Below are 21,767 nucleotides of genomic sequence, written 5' to 3'. Positions count from 1 at the left end.
GCTCCTGCATGCCATAACCATGGGCACTTGCTTCTCGTTGTCATGGGCACTGCCCACTACTCAGACCACTGCCTTCCTGCTTCTGCCTGGCTTTGGACATCTCTAGATGTCCTCCTCCTCTAATGACTATCTCTTCTCAGTTTCCTCCGTATGGTCTTTTCCTTGGCAGATATTCTAAGGTTGCTTAACCTCAAGTTCTATTCTTGGTCTTCGTAGGTAGATTTTCAGGATAATATTGCAACAGTTATCTCCCTAAATGCTGAGGAAATCTCAATGTGCATCTCCAGTCTAGATCTTTCTCCTGAGCTATTGCTTCTGACATCAAACAGTAACCCACGCTTAACTAGCATATTTGCCTATCTGATCTCCATTTCCATAACTCATCTTATTTGGAGGCCCGCTGATAGCACTTACTAACTGTACATACTCCATTGATAGCCAGTGAATTGATAGCTATCAGTCACCGAGCCCTCACCTCCTAAGGAGCTCTGGAGGCCATTCTTTCTATTCTCTTTCCCCACGACCACTGGAGCCTCTCTATGCTCCATCCAGCATAGCTGAACTGCAGCTGATGGCTGGCCCTGCAGCCTTGGGCATTTCGAGTACACAGAGGGATTGCATGTTCCCTGGGCTTTGATGTGCTTTCTCCTTTATCTAGAAAGACTGACCACCTGATGAACTTAAACCATCCCACCTTATATTACAAATCACTGCACTTTTCACTGCATCAGGAAGTGGTCGTCTGTCCTTTCACTCCAACCTGATCTTTCCTGATACTAGTGCTCTTTCCACAGCACTCGAAGCTTCTTTCCCTTCTAACATATCAGGACAGACCGGTTTTTCCCTCGTACGTCATGTTGAATGCATGCTGGACACGGAAGACAACTCAGAGCTCTCTGTGTGCATTAACCGACGTCTAAGCTTTGTAAGAGCAGCAAATTATTCAAACTTACTGAAAAAATGCTGGGAGAGTAGTGACAAAGAAGCGGCCACTGAGACCTGCAAGAAATGAACACACAATTTACAAGTCAAAATCAGAGTAACCCAAGGACATCTCTGAGTTGGCTTACCTAATCAATTATTGAAATTGGTGTAATTATTGATTCAAGTTTATCAGATAATTAAACTTTAAAAATATTTTGTACCCATCTTTATTAACTGAACATTTTTCAGTTGCTGACACACAACTTACTTATGTTCAATGGTTACCTTGGAGTTTTCTGGCTTACCTGTCCTTTGTGATTTAAAGAGGCTAAAATGACAGATGACAATGACAGAGTATACAGCTGGGCGAAATACTAACTAGCCCACATACTAATTTTAATGTTGTGCAAAAATAGCTTAACACTTCCAGGCTTCAGTTGCCTGATGTGTAAAAAATGGATATATTAAAACCTAAAGGAATTATTCTTAAGTTAAATTAAATCATATATGAAAGCACTTAGGAAGGTACCTATTTTAACTCAACCAGTTATAGGTATTACTATATAAGTTATCAATTTGAAAGAATAATAAGGAATATAAAATAACTGAAATCCTATTTGAAGGGAACTTCAAAAATAAACAGAGAATATATATTATAAAAACATTACGCATGAATTTCAAAACTTGTTGAACAAAAATTAACTTTATTCTAATTTTTAACAAACTGTTTTCAGTGCCATCATAGAACCTGGCACATTTGTAAAATTAGCCAAAAACTTCATACAAAATATATGTGTATAAGCCACATTTTTTATATCTGTCTTGGTAAATTCCTACTAACACTAAATTGCTTTTAAAAAAAACATTTTTGAAGATTTCTTTCCTATCATTGGAAAGACAGGTCAGATTTACAAAGAGAAGGAGATACAGAGAGAAAGATCTTCCCTGTGCAGGTTCACTCCCCAAATGATCATGACAGTAGGAATTGAGCTAATGCAAAGCTAGGAGCTTTTGGGTCTCCCACATGGGTGCAGGGTCCCAAGATTCTGGGTCACCTTTGGCTTCTTTGTCAGGCCAGAAACAGGCAGCTGGATGGGAAGTGGAGCAGCTGGTTCACACAAGCCGGAACACCCGTGTGTGATCCCAGCACGTGCAAGGTGAGGATTTAGCCAGTGAGCCACTGCACCAAGCCCTAACACTAAAAGTATAAATGCTATGCTACCAAAAGACAAAGATAAATAAAACCTTCAGTCACTAAGCACACATTTATGAAGATCCTTTGTTCCAGGGACGATGAAAATTGCTCAACACACAAATGAACAAAAATATAAGGCCTTTGTCCTCATAGACAGAACTTACAGGCTCCTGACAGAGGGAAATCATTTTATCAACTAATTGTGATTATGGCTATGAAACAAGCACAGATACTGAGACTAATGTTGATCACAGAGCTGTACCTGTTACATTTCTATAAATAAATGATATTTATATGAACATCACCAGTGAGTAAAAGGAAGAAAAGCTAAAGAATTGAGGGGAATTGTTGAGTAGTATGGAAAAACGGAAATATCATCATTTTTCATCACTTCTACCTTCTTAGTGAAAAACCAATTGAATAAAATCAATTGCCATCCAAATCAAGGGCCCAAATTTTACATACTTGTGGTCCTTTACAATTTAAAATAGTGGAAGATTTACTTTAAATAAAATGAATAAATGTGTCATTAACATTGAAAATAACAAAGGATATACACACACAGAAACACAAAGACATACATACAGTCTATACACACAATAACATAAACACAAGCGAGAAATAGTGGCTGGCTTAGCAGTTAGGAGAGCCCCATCACCTATCAGTGTTCTCGCGTCTGCTTCCTGGCTCCAGATTCTAGCAGTGCAAACCCTAGAGAGGCGATGAAAAAGGCTCAAGCACTTGGATTCTTGTCGTCCGTATGGGAGACCTGAGATAAGTTCTGGCTCCAAGCTCTGCTCCTAGCCCTTTAAGGGTTGTTGTAGGCATTTGGGGAGTTTGGGCATTAAACCACAGATGGGAGCTCGCTTTGTTTCTGTTTCTTTTTCTCTCCTTTCCTTTCTCTGTCCATCTCCCACCCCAAATTTTTCTCTCTATTTTTCTTTTATAAATGAAAATCAAGGTGACTTCAGGCAAGGTTAACTGAAGCCTGTAAAAGTACTCTAAAGGCATTTTCATCTGTAACACTGCTTAGATTCAACTTAGTAGGGAACAAAGGATCTTGTAATGCATTCCTAGTCCAAATGTCTAAGGGAAAACCTACTGGTGCTTCTCAGTGTTTGAGAATTGTCTGGGGCCAGTGCTCTGGCATAGCAGGTACAATGCTGGACCCCCACAGGGCACTGGTCAAGTCTTGGCTGTTCCACTTTCAGTCCTGCTCATGCACCTGGGCAAACGGTGACAGGCAGCCCAAGTGCTACGGCCCCTGTCCCCACTTGGGGTCCCGGATGAAGCTCCTGGCTCCTGCAGTTGGCCTGGCACACCCATCCACTATAGTCATTTCAGGAATTAATCAGCAGATGCAAAAGCTCTCTCTCTAAATCTCACTTCGCTCGTGCTGACTCTCTCTCACACACACACTCACCTCTGTAATTATGCCTTTCAAGCAGATAATTTTTTTTAATACTTTAGGCTTTTGGTTTAAAATATTAAGTACTGAATGTATCTCATTTCTTTTCTGAATATACATTCATATGACTATTCAAAAATTTTACCTAACAACAGATAAAGAGTATAAGGGAAGTATAATTTATTTAAAAACTTTTAAAATGGAGTGAACAAGTTAATGGAATCTCGCCACCTGTACTCTGGTTTTTTTATCATGTTATATGGAGGATTTCTAACAATACTTCTGTATAAAGTATACTTCTGGTTTTTTAAAAAGAAAAAAAATATTTTATGTATTCAAAAAGCAGGAAGAGAAAGAGATGGAGCTCTCAACTGCCACAGGTTCACTCCCCAACTGTCCTCAACAGGCAAGGCTGAGTCAGGTCAAAGCCAAGATCCAGGAACAAACTCATTAGAGTTCCCTTAATTCATTTAAAATCTCCATCCAGTCATAATGCAAAAACACAGCTGTGAGTCCACGTTTTTAGATGAAGAGATTGTTTTTAAATAAACATTAGATTTGTGGATCCATCACAAGTTTGCCATTTGCTATTTCAACTCAAATAAAGCTGTTATGCATTGCAGGTACCAAATTACATAAACGTAAATTGTTGGGCTGCATTTTTAAGAAGCCCACCATAAAATGTTTCTCATACTCAAATCCAATGTCTTAATTTGCTTTCATTGGATCTGAACTACTAAAAGAGTAAAATGAGCTTGATCTTCAAACAGTTCATTCTAACAACTGATAAAATAAAGACGAACACAGGTGGCTTTGCTTCAAATTCTTGCAGCTTTTGATGAAAATCTCTTCCATGATCCATTCCATTGTTCAGGTAACTTTATTAACACCTAATATGTTCTGAACTCTCAATTATCACAAAGGAAAATAACTGCTCTTCAAGCCCACAACCTTGTTTTCCCTTATAAAAGCAATCAAAACGTAGAAATTGCACATTAATAAGAAAAACAGCCAGATTTTAAAGATTCAAATCCTAAGAGCCTAACTTTCTTCTCAGTTTACATATAAATCTTTGTTTTAAAACTGCAAACACATTAAAATATGAGCATACTTTAATTTTTTTAATATTTTTGCTCTTTTGATTTTTAACTTGAATTAGGTTTTAACAGGTTCAGTGTGATTTGTAAGTACACATCTAGGAACACGATTTCCCTTCCTTCTGTCAAATCCCTTTCTTTCTCCCTTTGTTTTTTTGTTTTTTAAATATTCTAAATTTGTATTATAATAAAAAGACTTCATACAGCACAGAGTAAGATTAACAAATAAAAAGCAAAAGACCTTAATTTAGTTGGAATGCAAACAATGGTATGAGAAATTATTCAATGGAAAAATAGAGTATATAGAATAAATTTTAAAATAAGCAAAGAACACAAAAAGCATAGTAAGGCAACATTTTTAGTCACTGGTTTGAAAAAATATGTAAAACAAATTTTTACAAAACTATATTTGTAGCAATATTGATATACACATTTCTTTCCTTTTTTGGGAATTTAACATAAAAGCCTAATTTTTTTCCCTTACTCGTTAACAGCAATTCTTTCTCTTTAAAATCCACACCATAATAGGTATACACAGAATATCAGAATTAGAAATTCACTCTTGTTGTATCCACTATGAAATTATTGACAGAGGTAAGGTCATTGTGAATTTTCCACCCTAAAGTATAATTTCACATCTTATTTGCTTATTTCAAAGATGTGGTATTTCTTCTCATGGAAACAGAGTCACTATTTCAACTAAGTACTCAAGCTTAGTCACTGGTGGTGACAGTATGAACTTGAGGATGAGTTTCTTAAACTCCCAGCAGCGCCTCTGAAGTACTCTTACTGTGGAGGGGGCTCGTCGTGGCCAACGCTGCCATCGAGGCTGGTTCTTCCAGCGTCCTGGAGCTGCAAGATGAGGCCTTTGAAGAAGACTTGGCCCCTCTCGGGACTGAGTTCATGCTCGCATGGGACTGCGTCAGTTACCAAAAGGCCAGTATGGTGCCAAGGGGAGTCTGGCCTCCTCCACTCATTCTCTTGTGCCCACTGTCACACATCTGTTCTCTTCCACAAACACTCATGCCCCTTGCCCTTTCCCATCCAGCACAGCACTGCAGCCTGCAGCAGCCTGAGTCAAAGTCGGCCTTTCTTCTCAGAGTTCCCCGCTGCAGGTGTTTTGTTAGATTAACAGCGAAGGAACTAACACTTGTCAGCAGGCCAGCTTCCAGCTTGTAAAAACACAAGTTCAATGTTACCATAGAGCAGGGACGAGAATCATTTTTCCACAATATCATTTGTGTGGCGGACAAAATTACCAACTTAAAAAAAATTAGCCTGCCACAGATCTATTGAAGCTTGAGTTCCACCTGCAGTTGCCCTGGCAGGGCCAGACCAAATGATTTCACCAAGGGCTAGATAGTCTCCACCCAAGACGGAAACACCTAAGTAATCCTGGCCTGCTCTCTCCAGTCTATGTCATGAAAAAGGGGAAGGGTCAGTGGGAAACCGCAGATTGAGAGAAACTAAAAGAACCCAACATCCTTGAATGAATTCTAATTTTTAAAAATCTGTTAGAAACAATTAGGAAGCTTTTAGCACACTAGACAATTAAGAATAAAGTATCATGATATCTGAGACTCACTTTCCATGACCCAGCAAAGTAATCACAATGTGAATATGTAAATGCACAATAATGATGTTATATACACACACATTTATATGTGTAAGCACACAGCTACATAAACAGATGCAAATATGCCAAAATGTAACCCGTTGACTCAAGGTAACCAGATCACTGACTCGGGGTAACAGGAGCACGGTGCCCCAAGAGCACGGTGCCCCCGGAGCACCGTGCCCTCAGCGTCCTCATCTTTTGACTGTTTCTGCTTGCAAGGATCCATGAGGACAGTACCCGGCTCTTGGATGACATCCACCTTCCCCACGCTGATCTGCAGGACCTCTCCATTCTTGGCGAACGTCTCCCACTCCGAATCCGTCTGCTGACAGGACGGACACCAGGGGGCGTAACTGCAAAAGGAGAACAGCCCATCAGCAATGCAGACAGAACTCTGACAAAGGCAGCTGGGAAACAACAGGATTCTTAATAAAGGGAAACCGAGAAGGAAGCTTTCCAAAATTTCTTAATACAGAAAAACAAGCACATTTTCCCTCTTAGGAATTTATAAATAGCAAGTCTATAGAAATGACAGTCATAGTCTGAGATTATTTCCAGGGATTACGGTGACATAGAAACTATTGCTGGAGTAGGCATTTCTCCTAACAGCTGAGACTCCTAAACCCCATGTCTCAGTCTCCAGGTTCAGTCATCAGCTCAGCTTCCTGACACCAGCTTCCTGCTGACGAGGACCCCGGGAGTCCGCAATAAGAATTGGTTCATTCCCCACCATCACAGGGAATAACCATGCTATGTTCCCAGCTTCCTGGCCCAGATGGTCGTTGTGGGCCTTTGGGAGGTAGACCAGTAGCTGGCTTTGAGGCATGTACCTGTGTCTTTCCTTCTTTCAAGTAAATATAAAATTGCAATACCTTATTTCAATGTTAATTCTACAGACCTGATTCTGTCACTTCTTGAGTAGTTTTGGTCTCTTGCAGTGAACGCTCTGTCCTGTTAAAGCAGGCCACTTTCCACAATGATGCTTCTGAATCAGCCAATCTGATTTGGAGCCATCATGTTGCAAATCTGACGTTCAGGGGCAGGCTTTCCTGGCAGGCTTTTCCTCTTGGGAATGCCTCAACACGCCTGACCATTTCAAGGAGGAAAGTGGAAGCTAGCCTGTAAACCAGCCCTAGCCAGTACTTTCTTAAGCAGACAGCAAATACACTTGGCCTGCAAGCTAGAATCCTGCTTTTTACATTTAATTTTTCATTCAAATAATCACGTAGTTAAAGAAAAACACAATTGGTGGCTCCTCTGCTTATGGATTATACTCTCCAGATTTCAGCACAAGGGGCCGTACAATCCAGATGGTATATTTACGCTAAGATTAGCTGAAGGAGGAAAAACAGGAAGCCAAGGGAAAGGAAAGCCCTAACCCAGGCAGATGGAAGCGTGCATGTGAAGTTCTCAGTGCACCACAAGAGGCATGTGAAAAGACCGTCCAGTCGTAAGAAGCGGCATCCAGGATCAGTCCGATGTTTTTCTGTTTGTTTGAAGCCCTACAGTTAGCATGACGGGTCAAGCAGACTATGACTGTATTCACACTTTGGGAAAATCCCTGCAGTGGTTACCCAGAAAAAGGTTCAGGAAAGGTCACCATTGAAACAAGGTGAAATGGAAGTCTGCAGCCACCCTGGCAACGCCAGGGGTCTAACCTGGCCTTCCCAAGTCCCATAAAGCATCACAAACACTCAGATCATTAAGCTGCCGGGTTCTCCCCAAGTGAGCGGGAGCACAGGAAAGGGTACCACGTGGAAAGTGGTGCATTGAATAGGATCCTGTTGAAACATCTGCCCAAGCCCTCACCCTATTACCTGTGAATATGATCTCACTTAGATAACATGTTTTGAAAACGCTATCAAAATGAAGGCTCTCTGATGAGATCGTCCTGGATTTAAGGCGGGCCCTAAAATCAGCAACAGGTGCCCTTGCAGAACAAAGACGAGGAAGCTGAGACACAGAGCATCAGAGGAAAGGCCGCGTAGGGCTGGAGGCAGACACCGGAGCTAGGCAGCTACAAGCCACACAGGAAGGCCTATCACCAGAAGGCCCTTGAAAGGATGCCAACCCTGACCACAGCTTGTGCCTGGCCCTCTGACTTCCCCAACTGAGGAGAGTAACTTGTTGCTTCATGCAGTCAGGTTTGTTACAGCAGCTCAGGGAAACGAATACAAAAACTAATTCTACTAGAAGAAACATATCAGACAAGCCTTCGGAAGATGGAAGGAGCTGGTGCCACCATGATTAATATAAAATAGCTTGAAAAAAATTAGCATATGCTGGAAAGGCACTTTAAAATACAAACATGACACAACTGAAGAGAAAAATATCATGTACAGCACACTGTCATAAAAACACACTGGCACAAAGGGAGAAACATTTGGCTTTGCCTCGTGATAACAGAGGAGAAGAGTTATAATTAAAATATATCAATCAATGCTCACAAAACAGGAGCGATTATTCCATGAGGAGAAAATCATTGTCAGTTAAATATATTCTTCAAACCACTTACGTGCTCAAAAATAACCCTTTTGTTAAAATATCGTGGGAGTAAAGGAAATAGGCATAAAATAATAAAATGATCGTCTGTAATGGACGTATTATTTTATTGTGCATAAGCTGTTCCATCAAGGGGCAGGAGGGAAGCAGATGTAGATGAAACAAAACTATCGCTGTTTACAACTTTTGAACTTGGTAACAGCGGCTCACTTTCCTCCTTCTACGTGTCTCTCTGAAACACGGCATCATTTGCAGTAGAGCAACATGCCATGTTGTGAATGACCAGACCGAATATTGTAAAGATATCAATTCCCTTTCATTTTTCCTTTCTTTCTTTTCACATTTGTTTTTTTTTTTGTTGTTGTTGTTGTTTTGCAAAACTTGGTACCTACACTTTCTATCATAAAAAGGAGAGGGGGCCTGAAGAGAGAGGTAGGAAAGAATTCCTGCTAAAAACTCAAAATGGGGCCTGGCACGGTAGCCTACCGGCAAAAGTCCATGCCTTGCCTGCGCTGGGATCCCATGTGGGTGCTGGTTCTAATCCCAGCTGCTCTACTTTCCATCCAGCAGTCAAGCACAGTTCAAGGCCTTGGGATTCTGCACCCACTGGGAGACCCAGAAGAAGCTCCTGGCTCCTGGCGTTGGATTGGCTCAGCTGATTCACTACTTGGGGAGTGAATCAGCAGACGGAAGATCTTTCTTTCTGTCTCTATTTCTATCTATATATCTGCTTTTGCAATACAAATATATAAACTTTCCAAAAAAGAAAAACCTCAAAATAGATATTCACACACAGAGAAAGCGTTCGGGAAAGAAACCAACAGGGCACTGTTAACAACAGGTCAAATTCCACAATAAGGCTTAGGCATCAAAGAACTGTGGGCTCATCATTTCCATAAACTTTTTTTCCCCATCATTTCCATATAATTTTAAAACCTAGAACTGTGCATGAGTATATTTTAACAGTTCAAAAGTTGATAGAATTCTGATGCACATAAATCAGCTTTGCAAATAACAACAAAATACTGAGACCGGCTAAGATTTTAATATTTCACAGTATAAAAAGGGGAATTTTTAAACAAAAACTAAGCAGGGGGAAGGCTAGGAAAAGTATGGAGAGTTATACAGAAGCAGGAAGAGAAAGAGCTACCAAATGTCTTGTGCTTTTAAAACCAGGTCCCGTTGAGCGAGCCTTCACAAAGCCACTCTCGCTCCTTCGCTCTTTCCAAAAGTCTATTTCACCCACTTCCAAAGTCAGCCTCAAGGTCATTACTATCCCAGTCAGAGCTCACTGCGTGGACCCCGAGACCCAGGAGACACGGACCAGATCCGCGGTCAGGTTTCACATGTTTTTTAAAACTTGTACTTCTACATTTCCAGCACCAAATGAGTTCCTGGTAAACACCGTGTGCTCAGTGTTTGTCAAATGAATCTGTACATCAACCTTAATGAGAACTAGAGTCTTCCGCTGAGAAAACAGGGCTTTTTCCCTAATATTTTCTAAATACCAAAATGGCAGATAAGGCCAGGTGAGGCAGATGGCCAATTTTAAAGGGCTTGGCGGTACAGTGAATATTAAGGACACCTGAGGCTATCAGACAAGAGCTCTGTCCAAGCAATCAGAATGACCAAACATGAATTAACTGTGTAAGTCTGGGATTGCTACTAACTTCTCTATGCCTCAGCCCCCTCATCTATTAAACAGAGTATCAGTAACTTCTTAGAAGGTTCTCTGACAATCACATAGCACACACACACTAAAAGCAATCACTTGCACAAGTTTTAAGGGCGCTATCTTACTTCACACTTGGTTGAGGTCACTTCAGAGAGCTCAGAGGGAGACCCAGATGGAGGGGCTGGCACTGGAACCTGGTGGATGAAGTTACTACCTGAGATGCTGGCATCTAAATTTAGGTGCCAGTTCGAGTCCTGGCTACTCCTGCTTCCAATCCAGTTCCTTGCTAACGGACACAGGAAAGCCAGATGGCGCTTCTGGCTTCGGCCTGGCCCACTTCTTGGTGATGTAGTTATTTAAGGAATGAACCAGTATATGCAAGATTCCCCTCTCTCTCTTCACATATCACATACAGGAGATACATATGTGTGTCTATATGCTTCTGTAGCTAATTTTCAAATAAAGATTAGGGGAAGGTTAACCCAGATGGAGATTTAATGCAACAAAAATATTCAAAGTAATTAGGCCCAACACCAACTCTGAAAGAGTGAGAGAAACTGACAGGAGACATAGCCAAAAAAAGATCAAACATAAGGAAGAAATCTAAAGTACAATTCAATAATGTTTAGCTTTATTTCCCTAGGAATGTTTCTCTTTTTTTAATGTGTGTGTATATATATATATGTATATATATGTATATATATGTGTGTGTGTGAATATACATATAAAACATATATATATATATATGTTTTAATTGGAAAGGCAGATATGCAGAAAGGAGCAGAGGCAGAAAGGAAGATCCTCAGATGATTCACTCCCCAAGTGACCGCAACAGCCAGAGCTGAGCCATCCGAACCCAGGAGCCAGGATCCTCCTCTGGCTCTCCCACGCGGGTGCAGGGTCCAAGGCTCCGGACCACCCTCAACCACTTTCCCAGGCCACAAGCAGGAAGCTGGATGGGAAGCGGGTACACCGGGATATAAATCAGCACCCATATGGGATGCTGGCACATGCAAGGTGAGGACTCAGTCACTAGGCTACCACACCAGGTACCCTAGGATGGTTTCTTTACCAACAAGTCAGGAGCACAGTTGCTACATCAGTAATGATAAACCATATAAATTTCATAATTTTTTAAATTTTTCATCCATTATCTATAGAGAAGTTATCACATATACTGGTTCTTGGATGATGAAACTGTTCTTAAGATATATAATTATGATAATGCCTCAGATACACAATTTTGGCAATTTTCTTTCCTTTTGGTTTTTTTTTTTTTTTTATAAGATTTTATTTTGACATTTTTTACACAGTTAATTAGGGTAAGAAGGTTCAAGGGCTACATGAAAGTGGATAATACTAGTATGTTTTCCATATTGTTACCTTCATGTTTAAAAGGGGTTATTTAAGGGAGAAGGCCCACCCAATTTCCCACCCTCCCCAGGTCCCAGATGTAGGGCATGCTCTGAGGTTCTTGCTCAAGTGGTTTTGATATTGCCACAGTCATGAATCGCTGTCAATCTTGCCACTCCAAGCACTATGAGATCTTTGAAAAATCAACTGATTGACATAGTCCATCATAGCTGAGATGGTTGGTTGACCTGTTCTGTCTTCTCTCTTTTCTTCGTTAGGGTTCTGAGTCCAGCATTTAGATTAGGAAGATCTCCAAAGAAACTTCTTGTATGTGCTAACAAGTACAGGGCCTGGCACCGTCCATCGCTCCAATCAGCTGGTGGTTGCAGTTGCTGGGTTGGTTCTGTTTTCACTCCCGACTTCCACTGGAACCAATGGGTGTTGCAGTCCAGCCTGGTTCTGCCCAGCACACACTTGGCCCTCACATAAACCAGCGGGAGCTGCAGCCTAGGTTGGAGCGACCCACAATAACCCCCACCAGGCCCACTCCCTACCCTGGTTTGCCAGTAAGTGTAGCAGTAATCCAGTCTGTCCCACACCCCATTCCACCCCAGCCGCTATCTTAGTTATCTTAGTTTTATGTCCTGTGAAAGTGGTAACCCAAGAGGGATGAGCCCACTATTTCCCTCCCAGGCCTCTCCCACTCCCAGATTCCAGTTGATGCTGCGTCTAAGCCCAAACAACCCTTGCCCACTTTAATTTTGCTTGCACCAGTAGGAATAATCCGCCAAGCCCGGCTTTTCCCTGATCTGGTCCGCATGAGGCACACAGGTGTGGTAGCTCTGCCTAGTCTGGTCTGCCCCCATCCCAGCCCATGCTCTCCTGCGGAAGTAGCTGTCCTGCAAAGGAACCCTCCCTTATTCCCCTGCCGGCTCTGCCCACTTCCTTTCTTGTTCTCAGGCTGGTAGGGCGCTGCGGTCCCTTCCGGTACAGGCAACCTCACCTCGGCATTCCATAATGTGCACTAGTCTTTGTTGCGACCAACCCTAGGTCGACCCACACTGGTGCCTGGATTTGCCAGTGGATAATGTGGACAGATTCAGCCTGGTCTTGCCCCCACATCAGCCAATTGTATGCCAGTGGGTAGCTTTCCATGGCCTTTTCTGGTCTGTTTCCTATCATGTTTCTTGCGTTTACCTGCCAGGTCTGTGTCCTGCCAGAGGAGTTGCCCAGGCTCCTCCATCAGAACCTCTCCCAATGCCAGGTTTCACGCTTACCAGTGGGTCCATGAGCCAACCCTACTCAGTCCACCTCCTGTAATAACAGGAACTGTGGCTTTTCCTGTCTGGCCTTCCACCCAATCTGGTTCTTGCTGTTGGATGTTCCAGCCCAGCCATGGTTTGTCTATACCCACATATGGCTCACACATGGCTCAGTAGGGGTTTGAGACCCTGCCTGGTCCATCCCACATCTGCCCTGGTCCTCCAGAACACCAGGGGGAGTCGGGGTCCGGCCCGGTTCGGTGCATCCAATCCCAGTCCACACTTGTGCCAAGGGAGACTACAACTGTTTCCAGATCAGAACGCAGCTCCCCTTCCAGGCCATGTGCCTCTTGGTGGGAACCTCAGCCCAGCTAGGGTTGTCCCCTTTGCTCCCCAACCGGGTCTGTTCCCAGCCATAGATCACTTGCCTGCCAATGGATGCTCTGACTCAGCTTGGCACAGCTCCTCACCTGTCCCGACCTCTGCCTTAGACACTGTGGCTTAGCGTCCCTGGCTCCCACAAACCAGCAGGTACAAGAACCTAGCTCGGCAAGACCTCTGTGCCCTCCTGGTTTCTAGTTTTACTTGTGGGCTAAGGTTTGTTCAGTCGTGCCTAATCTACTCTGTTCCATTACCAGTTGACACATTGGCCAACTGTTGGAGCTACTTTTGCAGGACAGGCCCCAAGCCCTAGCTTCTGCATGACTGGTATTTGGTATTCAGAATTATTAGTGATTTAAAGTTTTGCTAAGGAAGAGTTACTGCCTGTTTCAGGTCCAAGAAGCACAATGGGTTCAAACTGGAGGGAATTAAGCAGCAACTCAAAGAACCAAATCCCCAGAGCTCCCCGGCCGGGCGGCCAGCAGGCAGAGCCTGGCACCAAATGGCGCACTGGCCGCCCGGGGACAGCTCAGCACATGGCGGCTGTCCGGGATCCAGGCATGAGACGCCCCGTCCTGAGACCCACCAGCTGCCAGGGGGCTGCTGGAGGTTTAAATAACCCAGGCCCAAGGTCGCGCCCCTCCCAAATCCCATTCACCGCCCCATGAGGGCGGCGGGTGGGTGCCGGGCCTGCCCAGTCCCAGAGGCCTCCCCCTCGGTCTACTCACCCCGAAGGAAGTGGCCCCCAGAACCAGCAGGCCCGGGGACAGCTCAGCACATGGCGGCTGTCCGGGATCCAGGCATGAGACGCCCCGTCCTGAGACCCACGTCCTTTTGGTTTTAAAGATTTTTTTTTTTTAATTGGAAAGTTAGACTTACAGAGAGAAGGAGACACAGAGAGAAAGACCCTCCATTCAGTGGTTCACTCTCTAAGCAGTTACAACAGCCGGAGCTAAGTTGACTGGAAGCCAGGAGCAAGAAGCCTCTTCCAGGTCTCGCACATGGCATAGTTTCAAGGCCTTGGGCCATCCTCTACTGCTTTTCCAGGCCTCCAGCAGGGAGCTGGATGGGAAGTGAAGCAGCCAGGACATGAACTGGCATCCATACGGGATCCTGGTGGATGCAAGGCAAGGACTTCAAGCACTAAGCCACCACACTGGGTCCTAGGTAATTTTCTATGTAGCTCCTATCCATTGTCATTACTTCGAGATTAAATCAGATTAATTTAATGCAATGATTAATGCCATTATTTCGAGATGAAATCAGAGCTGAAATGGAGAGCACCAGAATGTTCTGTCAGTGGTAAATATATTAGCTCTGACTTTAGTTCTGGGAACTGGTCTGTTGTTGCTACAACACCTTAAATTATTAGTATCACTTTATGCCTAAAGGACAGGAATTTAGAATTTACTGTACACAAGACACTTCCAGGAAGTGGAATAAAAGAAATGTAGAGATGTAGCATGTGGCCCTAATGTTTCCTTATAGGTGTAGGTACACATATATAATTTGTATATAACTTAATGCACATGTGTGGATAAACACTCAGAAATTGTGAGCATGACCAGCATTTATTTGACTGTTCACAGTAGCAGTTTTCTTCTGAACTACAACAGCTTTGCACCTTATACGAAACTTAACCTTTCTGTAAGAAATCAACATCGTTTTAGTCACAGAAATAGTAAATCTATAATGTCATAATTATAACTTCCTTCAGGTCACAAGGATGTGTAAATCTGGCAAACTTCTTGAAGACGTCTGAAATATGTTTCCTATAGCCGAAATATTCCAGCAGGCTACATGTCTGCCCGGGTCCATTAGCTCTAACCATTTCTGGGGAGACACACATTGGACAGCACGCTTTCTGATATACACGTTAGTATTCACTGGGAGGCATGCTGAAGTTCTATGAGATATCAGATGCTTGAAACATTCTTTTACTACGTGAGCCTGTTAGATTTAATGTGAGATTTCATGAGACATCAGAACTTAGAGAGGAAGGCCTTTCTTGACTATATATGACGGAAAGAAAAAATCATTTAAAATAAAATTTTATGCGCCAAATAATGAACAGTTTCCCCACAGTTTCTCTTTCTTCCTAACATTTTCTTTTGCTTGCAGAAATGAGATGGCCAATATCAGATATCATCAATTTCCACCTAGAATTTGCTTCGAACATAACGATCATGAGTAGCTTCATCTTTCTGCAACTTAGCAAATGAAACTGAACGTCAGCAAAATGATGTTTTGGAACAACCTTTACCACGATCCAGGGATCGCAAGCCTAGGCTCAGATCTATTATTCAGGAAAGCATTTCTGGGCAATACTATTGCAAAATGCAGAAGGAAAATAAAGAAGTGACAGCTCCATGGGCATCCGGACATCTCCTAGGAAATGTGGAACTCACTACTGGATGCTCCGCTGTGGCCATGACCGCTGAGGCAGTGCAGCTGGCGGAAAGTCTAGCAGGTCCTAGGCCGCAATAACTTTTTATAACTCAATGAACAAATGGGATATGATAGTGGTTATCTTTAATATTTAATTGATAGATATTCCTTGCAATAATACACTTGGAGAAGCACTTGTTTATACAAATAATGAAAACCAATCATTTAGTCAAAAAATACTTAAACACCTACGACTTAATAGTTATTAAGGCTCTTGAGGCAAAGTAGAAAGAAAAAATTTTGCTCCTCTCCTTAAAATCTTAGAGTTGAATAAAAGAGCCAAAAATCTACTACAAGCGCAAATAAGTAGGGGCACGCACTATGGCACAGCAGGCTAAGCCACCACATCGCAAGCCACAATGCTGCTGTTTCCATTTCCTGCTGTTTCCATCTCCATTTCCATTTCCAACACAGACACCGGCTTCCTGCTAATGCCCCTGGGAAGGCAGGCAGGCAAGCGCTGCCTCAGCACCTTCTTAATCCTGTCCCAGGTTCTTGCTGTCAGCTCGCCACCCCATCCCCCACCCCCGCCCACCACTGTTGCAGACATTGGGGGAGTGATCCAGCAAATGGAAGAGTCTCTCTATGTGCCTCTTCCTTGACCTGAGGACCATTACAGATTAAAAAAAAAAAAAAAGGCACACTCAACAACATCCATGAGGGCTGGATAGTTGAGCTGGTTAGATGGAACTAAGCTGCAATACCCATTGACATGTACAAGAGCCAAATGGGATATGGGACAGACTGGACTAGTCTGCTACACATACTGGCAAACCAGGGTAGGGGACAGGCCTGGTGGGGGTTATTGTGGGTCGCTCTGACTAGGCCGCAGCTCCCACTGGTTTATGTGAGAGCCGAGTACGTGCTGGGCAGAATCAGGCTGGACTGCAACACCCATTGGTTCCAGTGGAAGTCGGGGCTGAAAACAGAATCAACCCAGCAATTGTGATGGACTGTGCGGGCCCTGTGCTTGCTTAGTAATACTAGAATCTGGTCTGGAAACACCTCAGACAAAGTTTCTTTGGGGATCTCCCCAGTCGAAATGCTGGACTCAGAACCCTAACCAAGAAAAGACAGAGGACAAAACAAGTCAATCAACCACCTCAGCTATATGTTGGCAGCGAAATACAGGGCAAACGGAGACTCTATGATGGACTATGTCAATCAGTGGATTCTTCAATGACCTCAATGTGCTTGGAGTGGCAAGAGTGGCAGCGATTCATAACTGGTGAACTATCAAAACCACTTGAGCAAGTATCTCAGAACACGCCCCATATCCAGGGCCTGGGGAGGGTGGGAAACTGGGTGGGGCTTCTCCCTCAATATCCCCCTTTACCTCAGATACTAATATGAAAATAATAGTCTTACCCACTTTCCTATAGCCCTTGGACCTTTTTTTACCCTAATTAACTATGTAAAGATTGTCAAAAATATAATAAAAATTTTTTTTTAAATTAAAAAAAATAAACAAGGCACAGAGAAAAAGATTCTTTCCTGAGTGCTGGGATGGAGGGAGAGGAGCACACCCTGCATTCGTGGTTGGAGAATGAACACGTAGCAAGAACGCCTTTCATTCACAAAAGCCGGAAGTGCCAAGCAGCCCTGGTGGGTCACTCAGCACTGTGGGCACAGGGCTGCCCATCCTGCAATGCAGGCCACGGGCCAGCTCTGAGCAGCAGTCAGCCAGGCTCTGTGTTCTCTGGGCCAGCACGCCCACTCCCCCGGGCTTGTGTCTGGGTAGCAAGATTCAGCCTTCTGTTAACAGTTCTGGCCTTGCCCTCTACTTCCTCAGGATGTTGGCCTTGGCAAAAGATGTAACTTCTCTAAAGTTTTCCTCTGCTCTAGTCACTAAGAATGAAAACAACAACGCTGCACCAGATTATTGGAATGAGCCAATGAGACAGCATCTGGAACATTCCTCACAACCATTATGATGATGAGGGTGACACGGATGACAAGGTCCGACTAGGATTTTAACCCTCTGTGGAAATAATCCGAAATTGTACTTCTATCTGAGCTTATGGTGCCATGTTTGTAAAGACCCGCAAGAGTCCTTAGGAAGCGGTGTCCACTTGCAGGTATGTGGATGCCTGCACATGGGAGGGGCTGAAGCTTTTTACATCACTCAACTAGCATGTGATTACATGAGAATACACTGGCACGTGAAGGGCAACAGCCAGCGATGCCCAAGAGGTCACCCTAAATCTTGAAAAGCTTCTTGGCCCCAAATGCCTATGGCACAGTGTGGTGAAGCACCAACGGGCATCTCTCGTGAAGCAGCACCGTAAGCATCTTCTGACACCCGAGCATCCTGCTCTGCCCCACCTGGACTCTGCTTCCTTCAGGAGGCAGCTGACCACCAGTCCCCAGAGATCAAGACTACCTCACCAGTCACTGCCTTCCCAGGTCCCCAAACCTGAACCTGACGTTCAATCAGCAAGCAAGACAAGCCAACCACATGCTCCTACTAACTGGTACAGGTAAGTTAAGGCAGGGATGTCCTTCCAGAAACAGGAAGGACAGTGGAAGGACAACATCATAATGTCACATTTCTAAGGAACTCGGGCTTTGTAGCACCCTCCAGCCATCAGCTGGAACAGGAGCCTCCCAAGAAAAAACTGAGAAAAGCAGTGCTTTCCAAAGAGCTTTATAGTGATAAGTTTCAAAGAAATCTTTTCCTCTGGATATTAGTTAAAAGGTAGCAGGTCAGAATTAATCTAGTTAGATGTGTCCACAGGACAGATCATACTGCGGGCCTTCCTACTTCAAAACAATGGTGGTATTCTCTCGGACTGACAGATCGCCAGCCATACAAGCGTTTAAAACCAGCAAGACACCGCGAGTACCTGGAGGTCAGGACAAAGCAGTGGGAAGAAAGGAAGCGCAGAAGCTCCTTCCCAGATCGGATTGTCTTCCTATCTCACAGGAACAGAAAACTTGTCATCAGAGGTAAAGAGGCAACGAAGTTCAACAAGCCAGCTGCAGTGACACAGCAGAAATAGGGACGACCATTGTAAAACAAGGTACAAATGCAAACAGGAGAGAAACCGAGCGTACAACAAAACTCAGTACACAGCAAGTCCACAGCCTTCATAAACACGTGAGTAGCAACGCGAAGATGCTTTAGATCTTTGGAAAGATTTCAGACGAGAAATCCCTCACTCTAAATATCAATTTTAAGCGATACTCTCTTAACACAGAGGTGCATTTTTAAAAGCAGAAATGATGCTGCAGCTCAAAGAACTGACCGTTTGAAAGACAAAGAAAATATAGCAAATTAAACTTTATAATAGAAGCTTTTCCTGTCTCAGAACAGACAAATACTGCTGGGTCCTTCAAAGTAAATTATCAATACCAATATAACCAGGATTGTATTTTGAGGACTTTGTATTAGTTGGAATATGAAAGAAAAAAACTCCCAGAAGAAAGGCAGCATATAAGCAAATGGGCCATGGAAATTTCTATTAGGCATATAGTGTTACTGAGATTATAATGGACTGTGTGTTTGTTAAGCTGTTGGATTTTTTTTTTTTTCCCAAGGAGTGGTAACTACAGAACAACAACAACAAAACCCAGTTGTGAAGCAGGCAAGAGTCACATATTTCTGCAGAAAAAGCATTGAGGCTTGGCAGACAGAAGCAAGGTGGTGGCACTGCCCTCAGCCCTCTTCCTGGCAGCCTCGTGTCCACTGCCAGCTCCTGATAGGCCCCCATGTCGCCCGAGTGCACCCACGGCCGCTGGCGCCACTGCCCAGCTTCTGGGGCTGCGCCTTCCCAAGGAAGGAACATAGGAACCATTGTCACGGGAGGTGTTGGCTGTCACTGGTTTATGAGCTTTGGGTGCTCACACTCACCAAAGCTCCAATGCTTTCAGCTCTTTTCCTTAAAATACAGCAATTCCAGAGGGAAGCACCAAGGAATTGACATCATTAGACACAGCAAGGCCTTTGTGCCCTGACTGTGCTAACACCACACATAATGGGGAAGACCAGCATCTCAAGGGACTCCCACTTGAGTAAGCATGGCTGAAAACAAACAAACAAAAAAAACAACCCTTGTATCATCTGACACAAGGTGTAGCTTCCCTGTCCCTTCTAAACACCGTTCACCTGCTAATCCTATCCTGAAGCTCTTCTTGCTTTGAATGTTTCTTGACTGGAACATGAGGGCCGGTGCTGTGGAACAGCAGACAGAACCACCATCTGCAGCACCAGCAGCACACGTGGGTGCTAGTTCAGGTCCCAGCTACTCCTAATGGGGCTCCCTGACAAAGGCCTACAAAAAGCACGAGGCTGGCCCAAGTGCCTGGGCCCCTGCAGCCCACATCACAGCTGTGAAAGAAACTTCTGGCTCCTGGCTTTCATTACGACAAGCCCTGGCCATTGAGGCCGTCAGGGGTGTGAACCAGCTTTGCCTTACCCTCCGTCTCTGTAATTATTTCAAATAAGTTAATTAAATTCTGTTAGATGACACAACTCCTGACTTTGAGCTCGTATTAAGGTTTTCATTCCCTATGTACCTGCCTACAATCTGAACTGAAGAAATCAACAACGTTGGCTTTAACTATAAGCCTATATTCCCCACGTGAGCTTCGTGATCAAACAGCAATGACCAAAGAAACACATTTCCAGAAACCACAAAGAGACGCAGTCTCAACCACCATTTCTACACTCATATACATTTTTTCCTTAAAAACCCACCCTCGTGTCACGGTCCTAGGTCTGACCTCTGCATGGTCCACCTCGAACCTTCCTCCAAACGGTTCCGTCCTCCACTACAAATTCACTTTGCACTCCAATCAGCAACCCCGTTGCCTGCAACTGCCTCAAAACTACTTTCCCATCTCCTTCAAGTACAAGAATGAGCCACCTCCTCTGGTAAAGGGCCAAGGCGTTAATGCTGTTACAGAAGACCTTCATTCATTTAGGACATGTGCCCCCACGCCCAAAGGCCTAGCTCTAAAACTGTCACAGACAACAGCAAGTAACTGCAGTCGTGACTTCTGCACAGAAGGCCGCCATGCTCGCGTGTCTTTCACAAGGGCACCTGGACGTCTTCCAGAGGGAAACTTAAGTTATCCCGTACCAAGTGTGCCCCTTTCCGCAGCAGCCATTCAGCAAACCCTCCCTGTGCTGTGCCAGGGAGCCACAACCCCTTGTCCTCTGCATGCACTCCCCACTTGTAAAAGCACACTTTTCCTGCAGCTTGGCCCTCCCTCTGTCGTCGCCCCCTTGGAGAAGCTGACCACTCCATCCCCAAAACACTGACTGCCCAGAAAAGCCTGGAGGGAGCTGGCCCGCAGCCGCGAACTCGGCGCCCGCAGCTGTCAGCCGCCGGGCCCGGCGCGCATGCGCAGCTCGCGGGCCCGCGGAGGCGAGGCGGCGGCGCCGGAGTTCTCGAACGCCGGGACGCGGCGGCGAGCGGGGCGGGCGGGCACACTCACAATTTCAGCATCCACTCGCCCTCCATCACCAGCGTCCAGTTGGAAGCGGACATGGGCTGGACCCGGCTCTGCTCCGCCGGCACCGCGGCCTGCTCGGAGCCTGAGGCGGCCGCCGCCAGAACCAGCCAGGCGACCAGGAGCGTCGTCAGCCGCGGGCCACCGCCACCGCCGCGGCGCCCGCCCGCCATGTTGGCGTCTCGACAGGGTGTGTGTGTGTGTGTGTGGAGAGGGAAAAGCGGCGGGGCGCGCGGCTTCCGCCGACTGCCCGCCCGCCTGCTGCAGGGAGCCTCCGGAGGCCGCGCGGGAGGAGGTGCCGAGCCGCGCCGCCCCGCCCCGCCAAGCACCCCGGCCGCGCTCGCCACGCGAGCCTCAGGCGCCGCCTCCGACCAGGCCCGGCCCGCCAGGCCACGCCCCGCCCGCCAGGCCACGCCCAGGCCGCGAGGCCACGCCCCTCCCCTGTGC

General features: G+C 44.9%; 1 protein-coding gene across 1 annotated transcript in view; it reads right to left on the bottom strand.

The window, feature by feature from the left end:
• The window catches only part of TMX4 (thioredoxin related transmembrane protein 4), a 41,218-nt gene extending 19,664 nt beyond the window's left edge, over positions 1–21,554 (bottom strand). Inside the window, exons 1-3 of the mRNA XM_040980974.1 lie at positions 21,306–21,554; positions 6,480–6,595; positions 954–999 (exon numbers count right to left, since the gene is read on the bottom strand). Coding sequence (XP_040836908.1) covers positions 954–999; positions 6,480–6,595; positions 21,306–21,493 — 350 coding nt within the window. The 5' untranslated portion in view covers positions 21,494–21,554. The remainder of the gene's footprint in view (positions 1–953; positions 1,000–6,479; positions 6,596–21,305) is intronic.
• Positions 21,555–21,767: the final 213 nt, after the last annotated feature.

This window comes from Ochotona curzoniae, unplaced genomic scaffold (genome assembly GCF_017591425.1).
Source record: "Ochotona curzoniae isolate NIBS_2020 unplaced genomic scaffold, NIBS_Ocur_1.0 contig_3520, whole genome shotgun sequence".
In the NCBI taxonomy this organism is placed as follows: Eukaryota; Metazoa; Chordata; class Mammalia; order Lagomorpha; family Ochotonidae; genus Ochotona; species Ochotona curzoniae.
The sequence above is the reverse complement of the archived record's forward strand: the minus strand, read 5'-3'. Positions and strand labels throughout refer to the sequence as shown.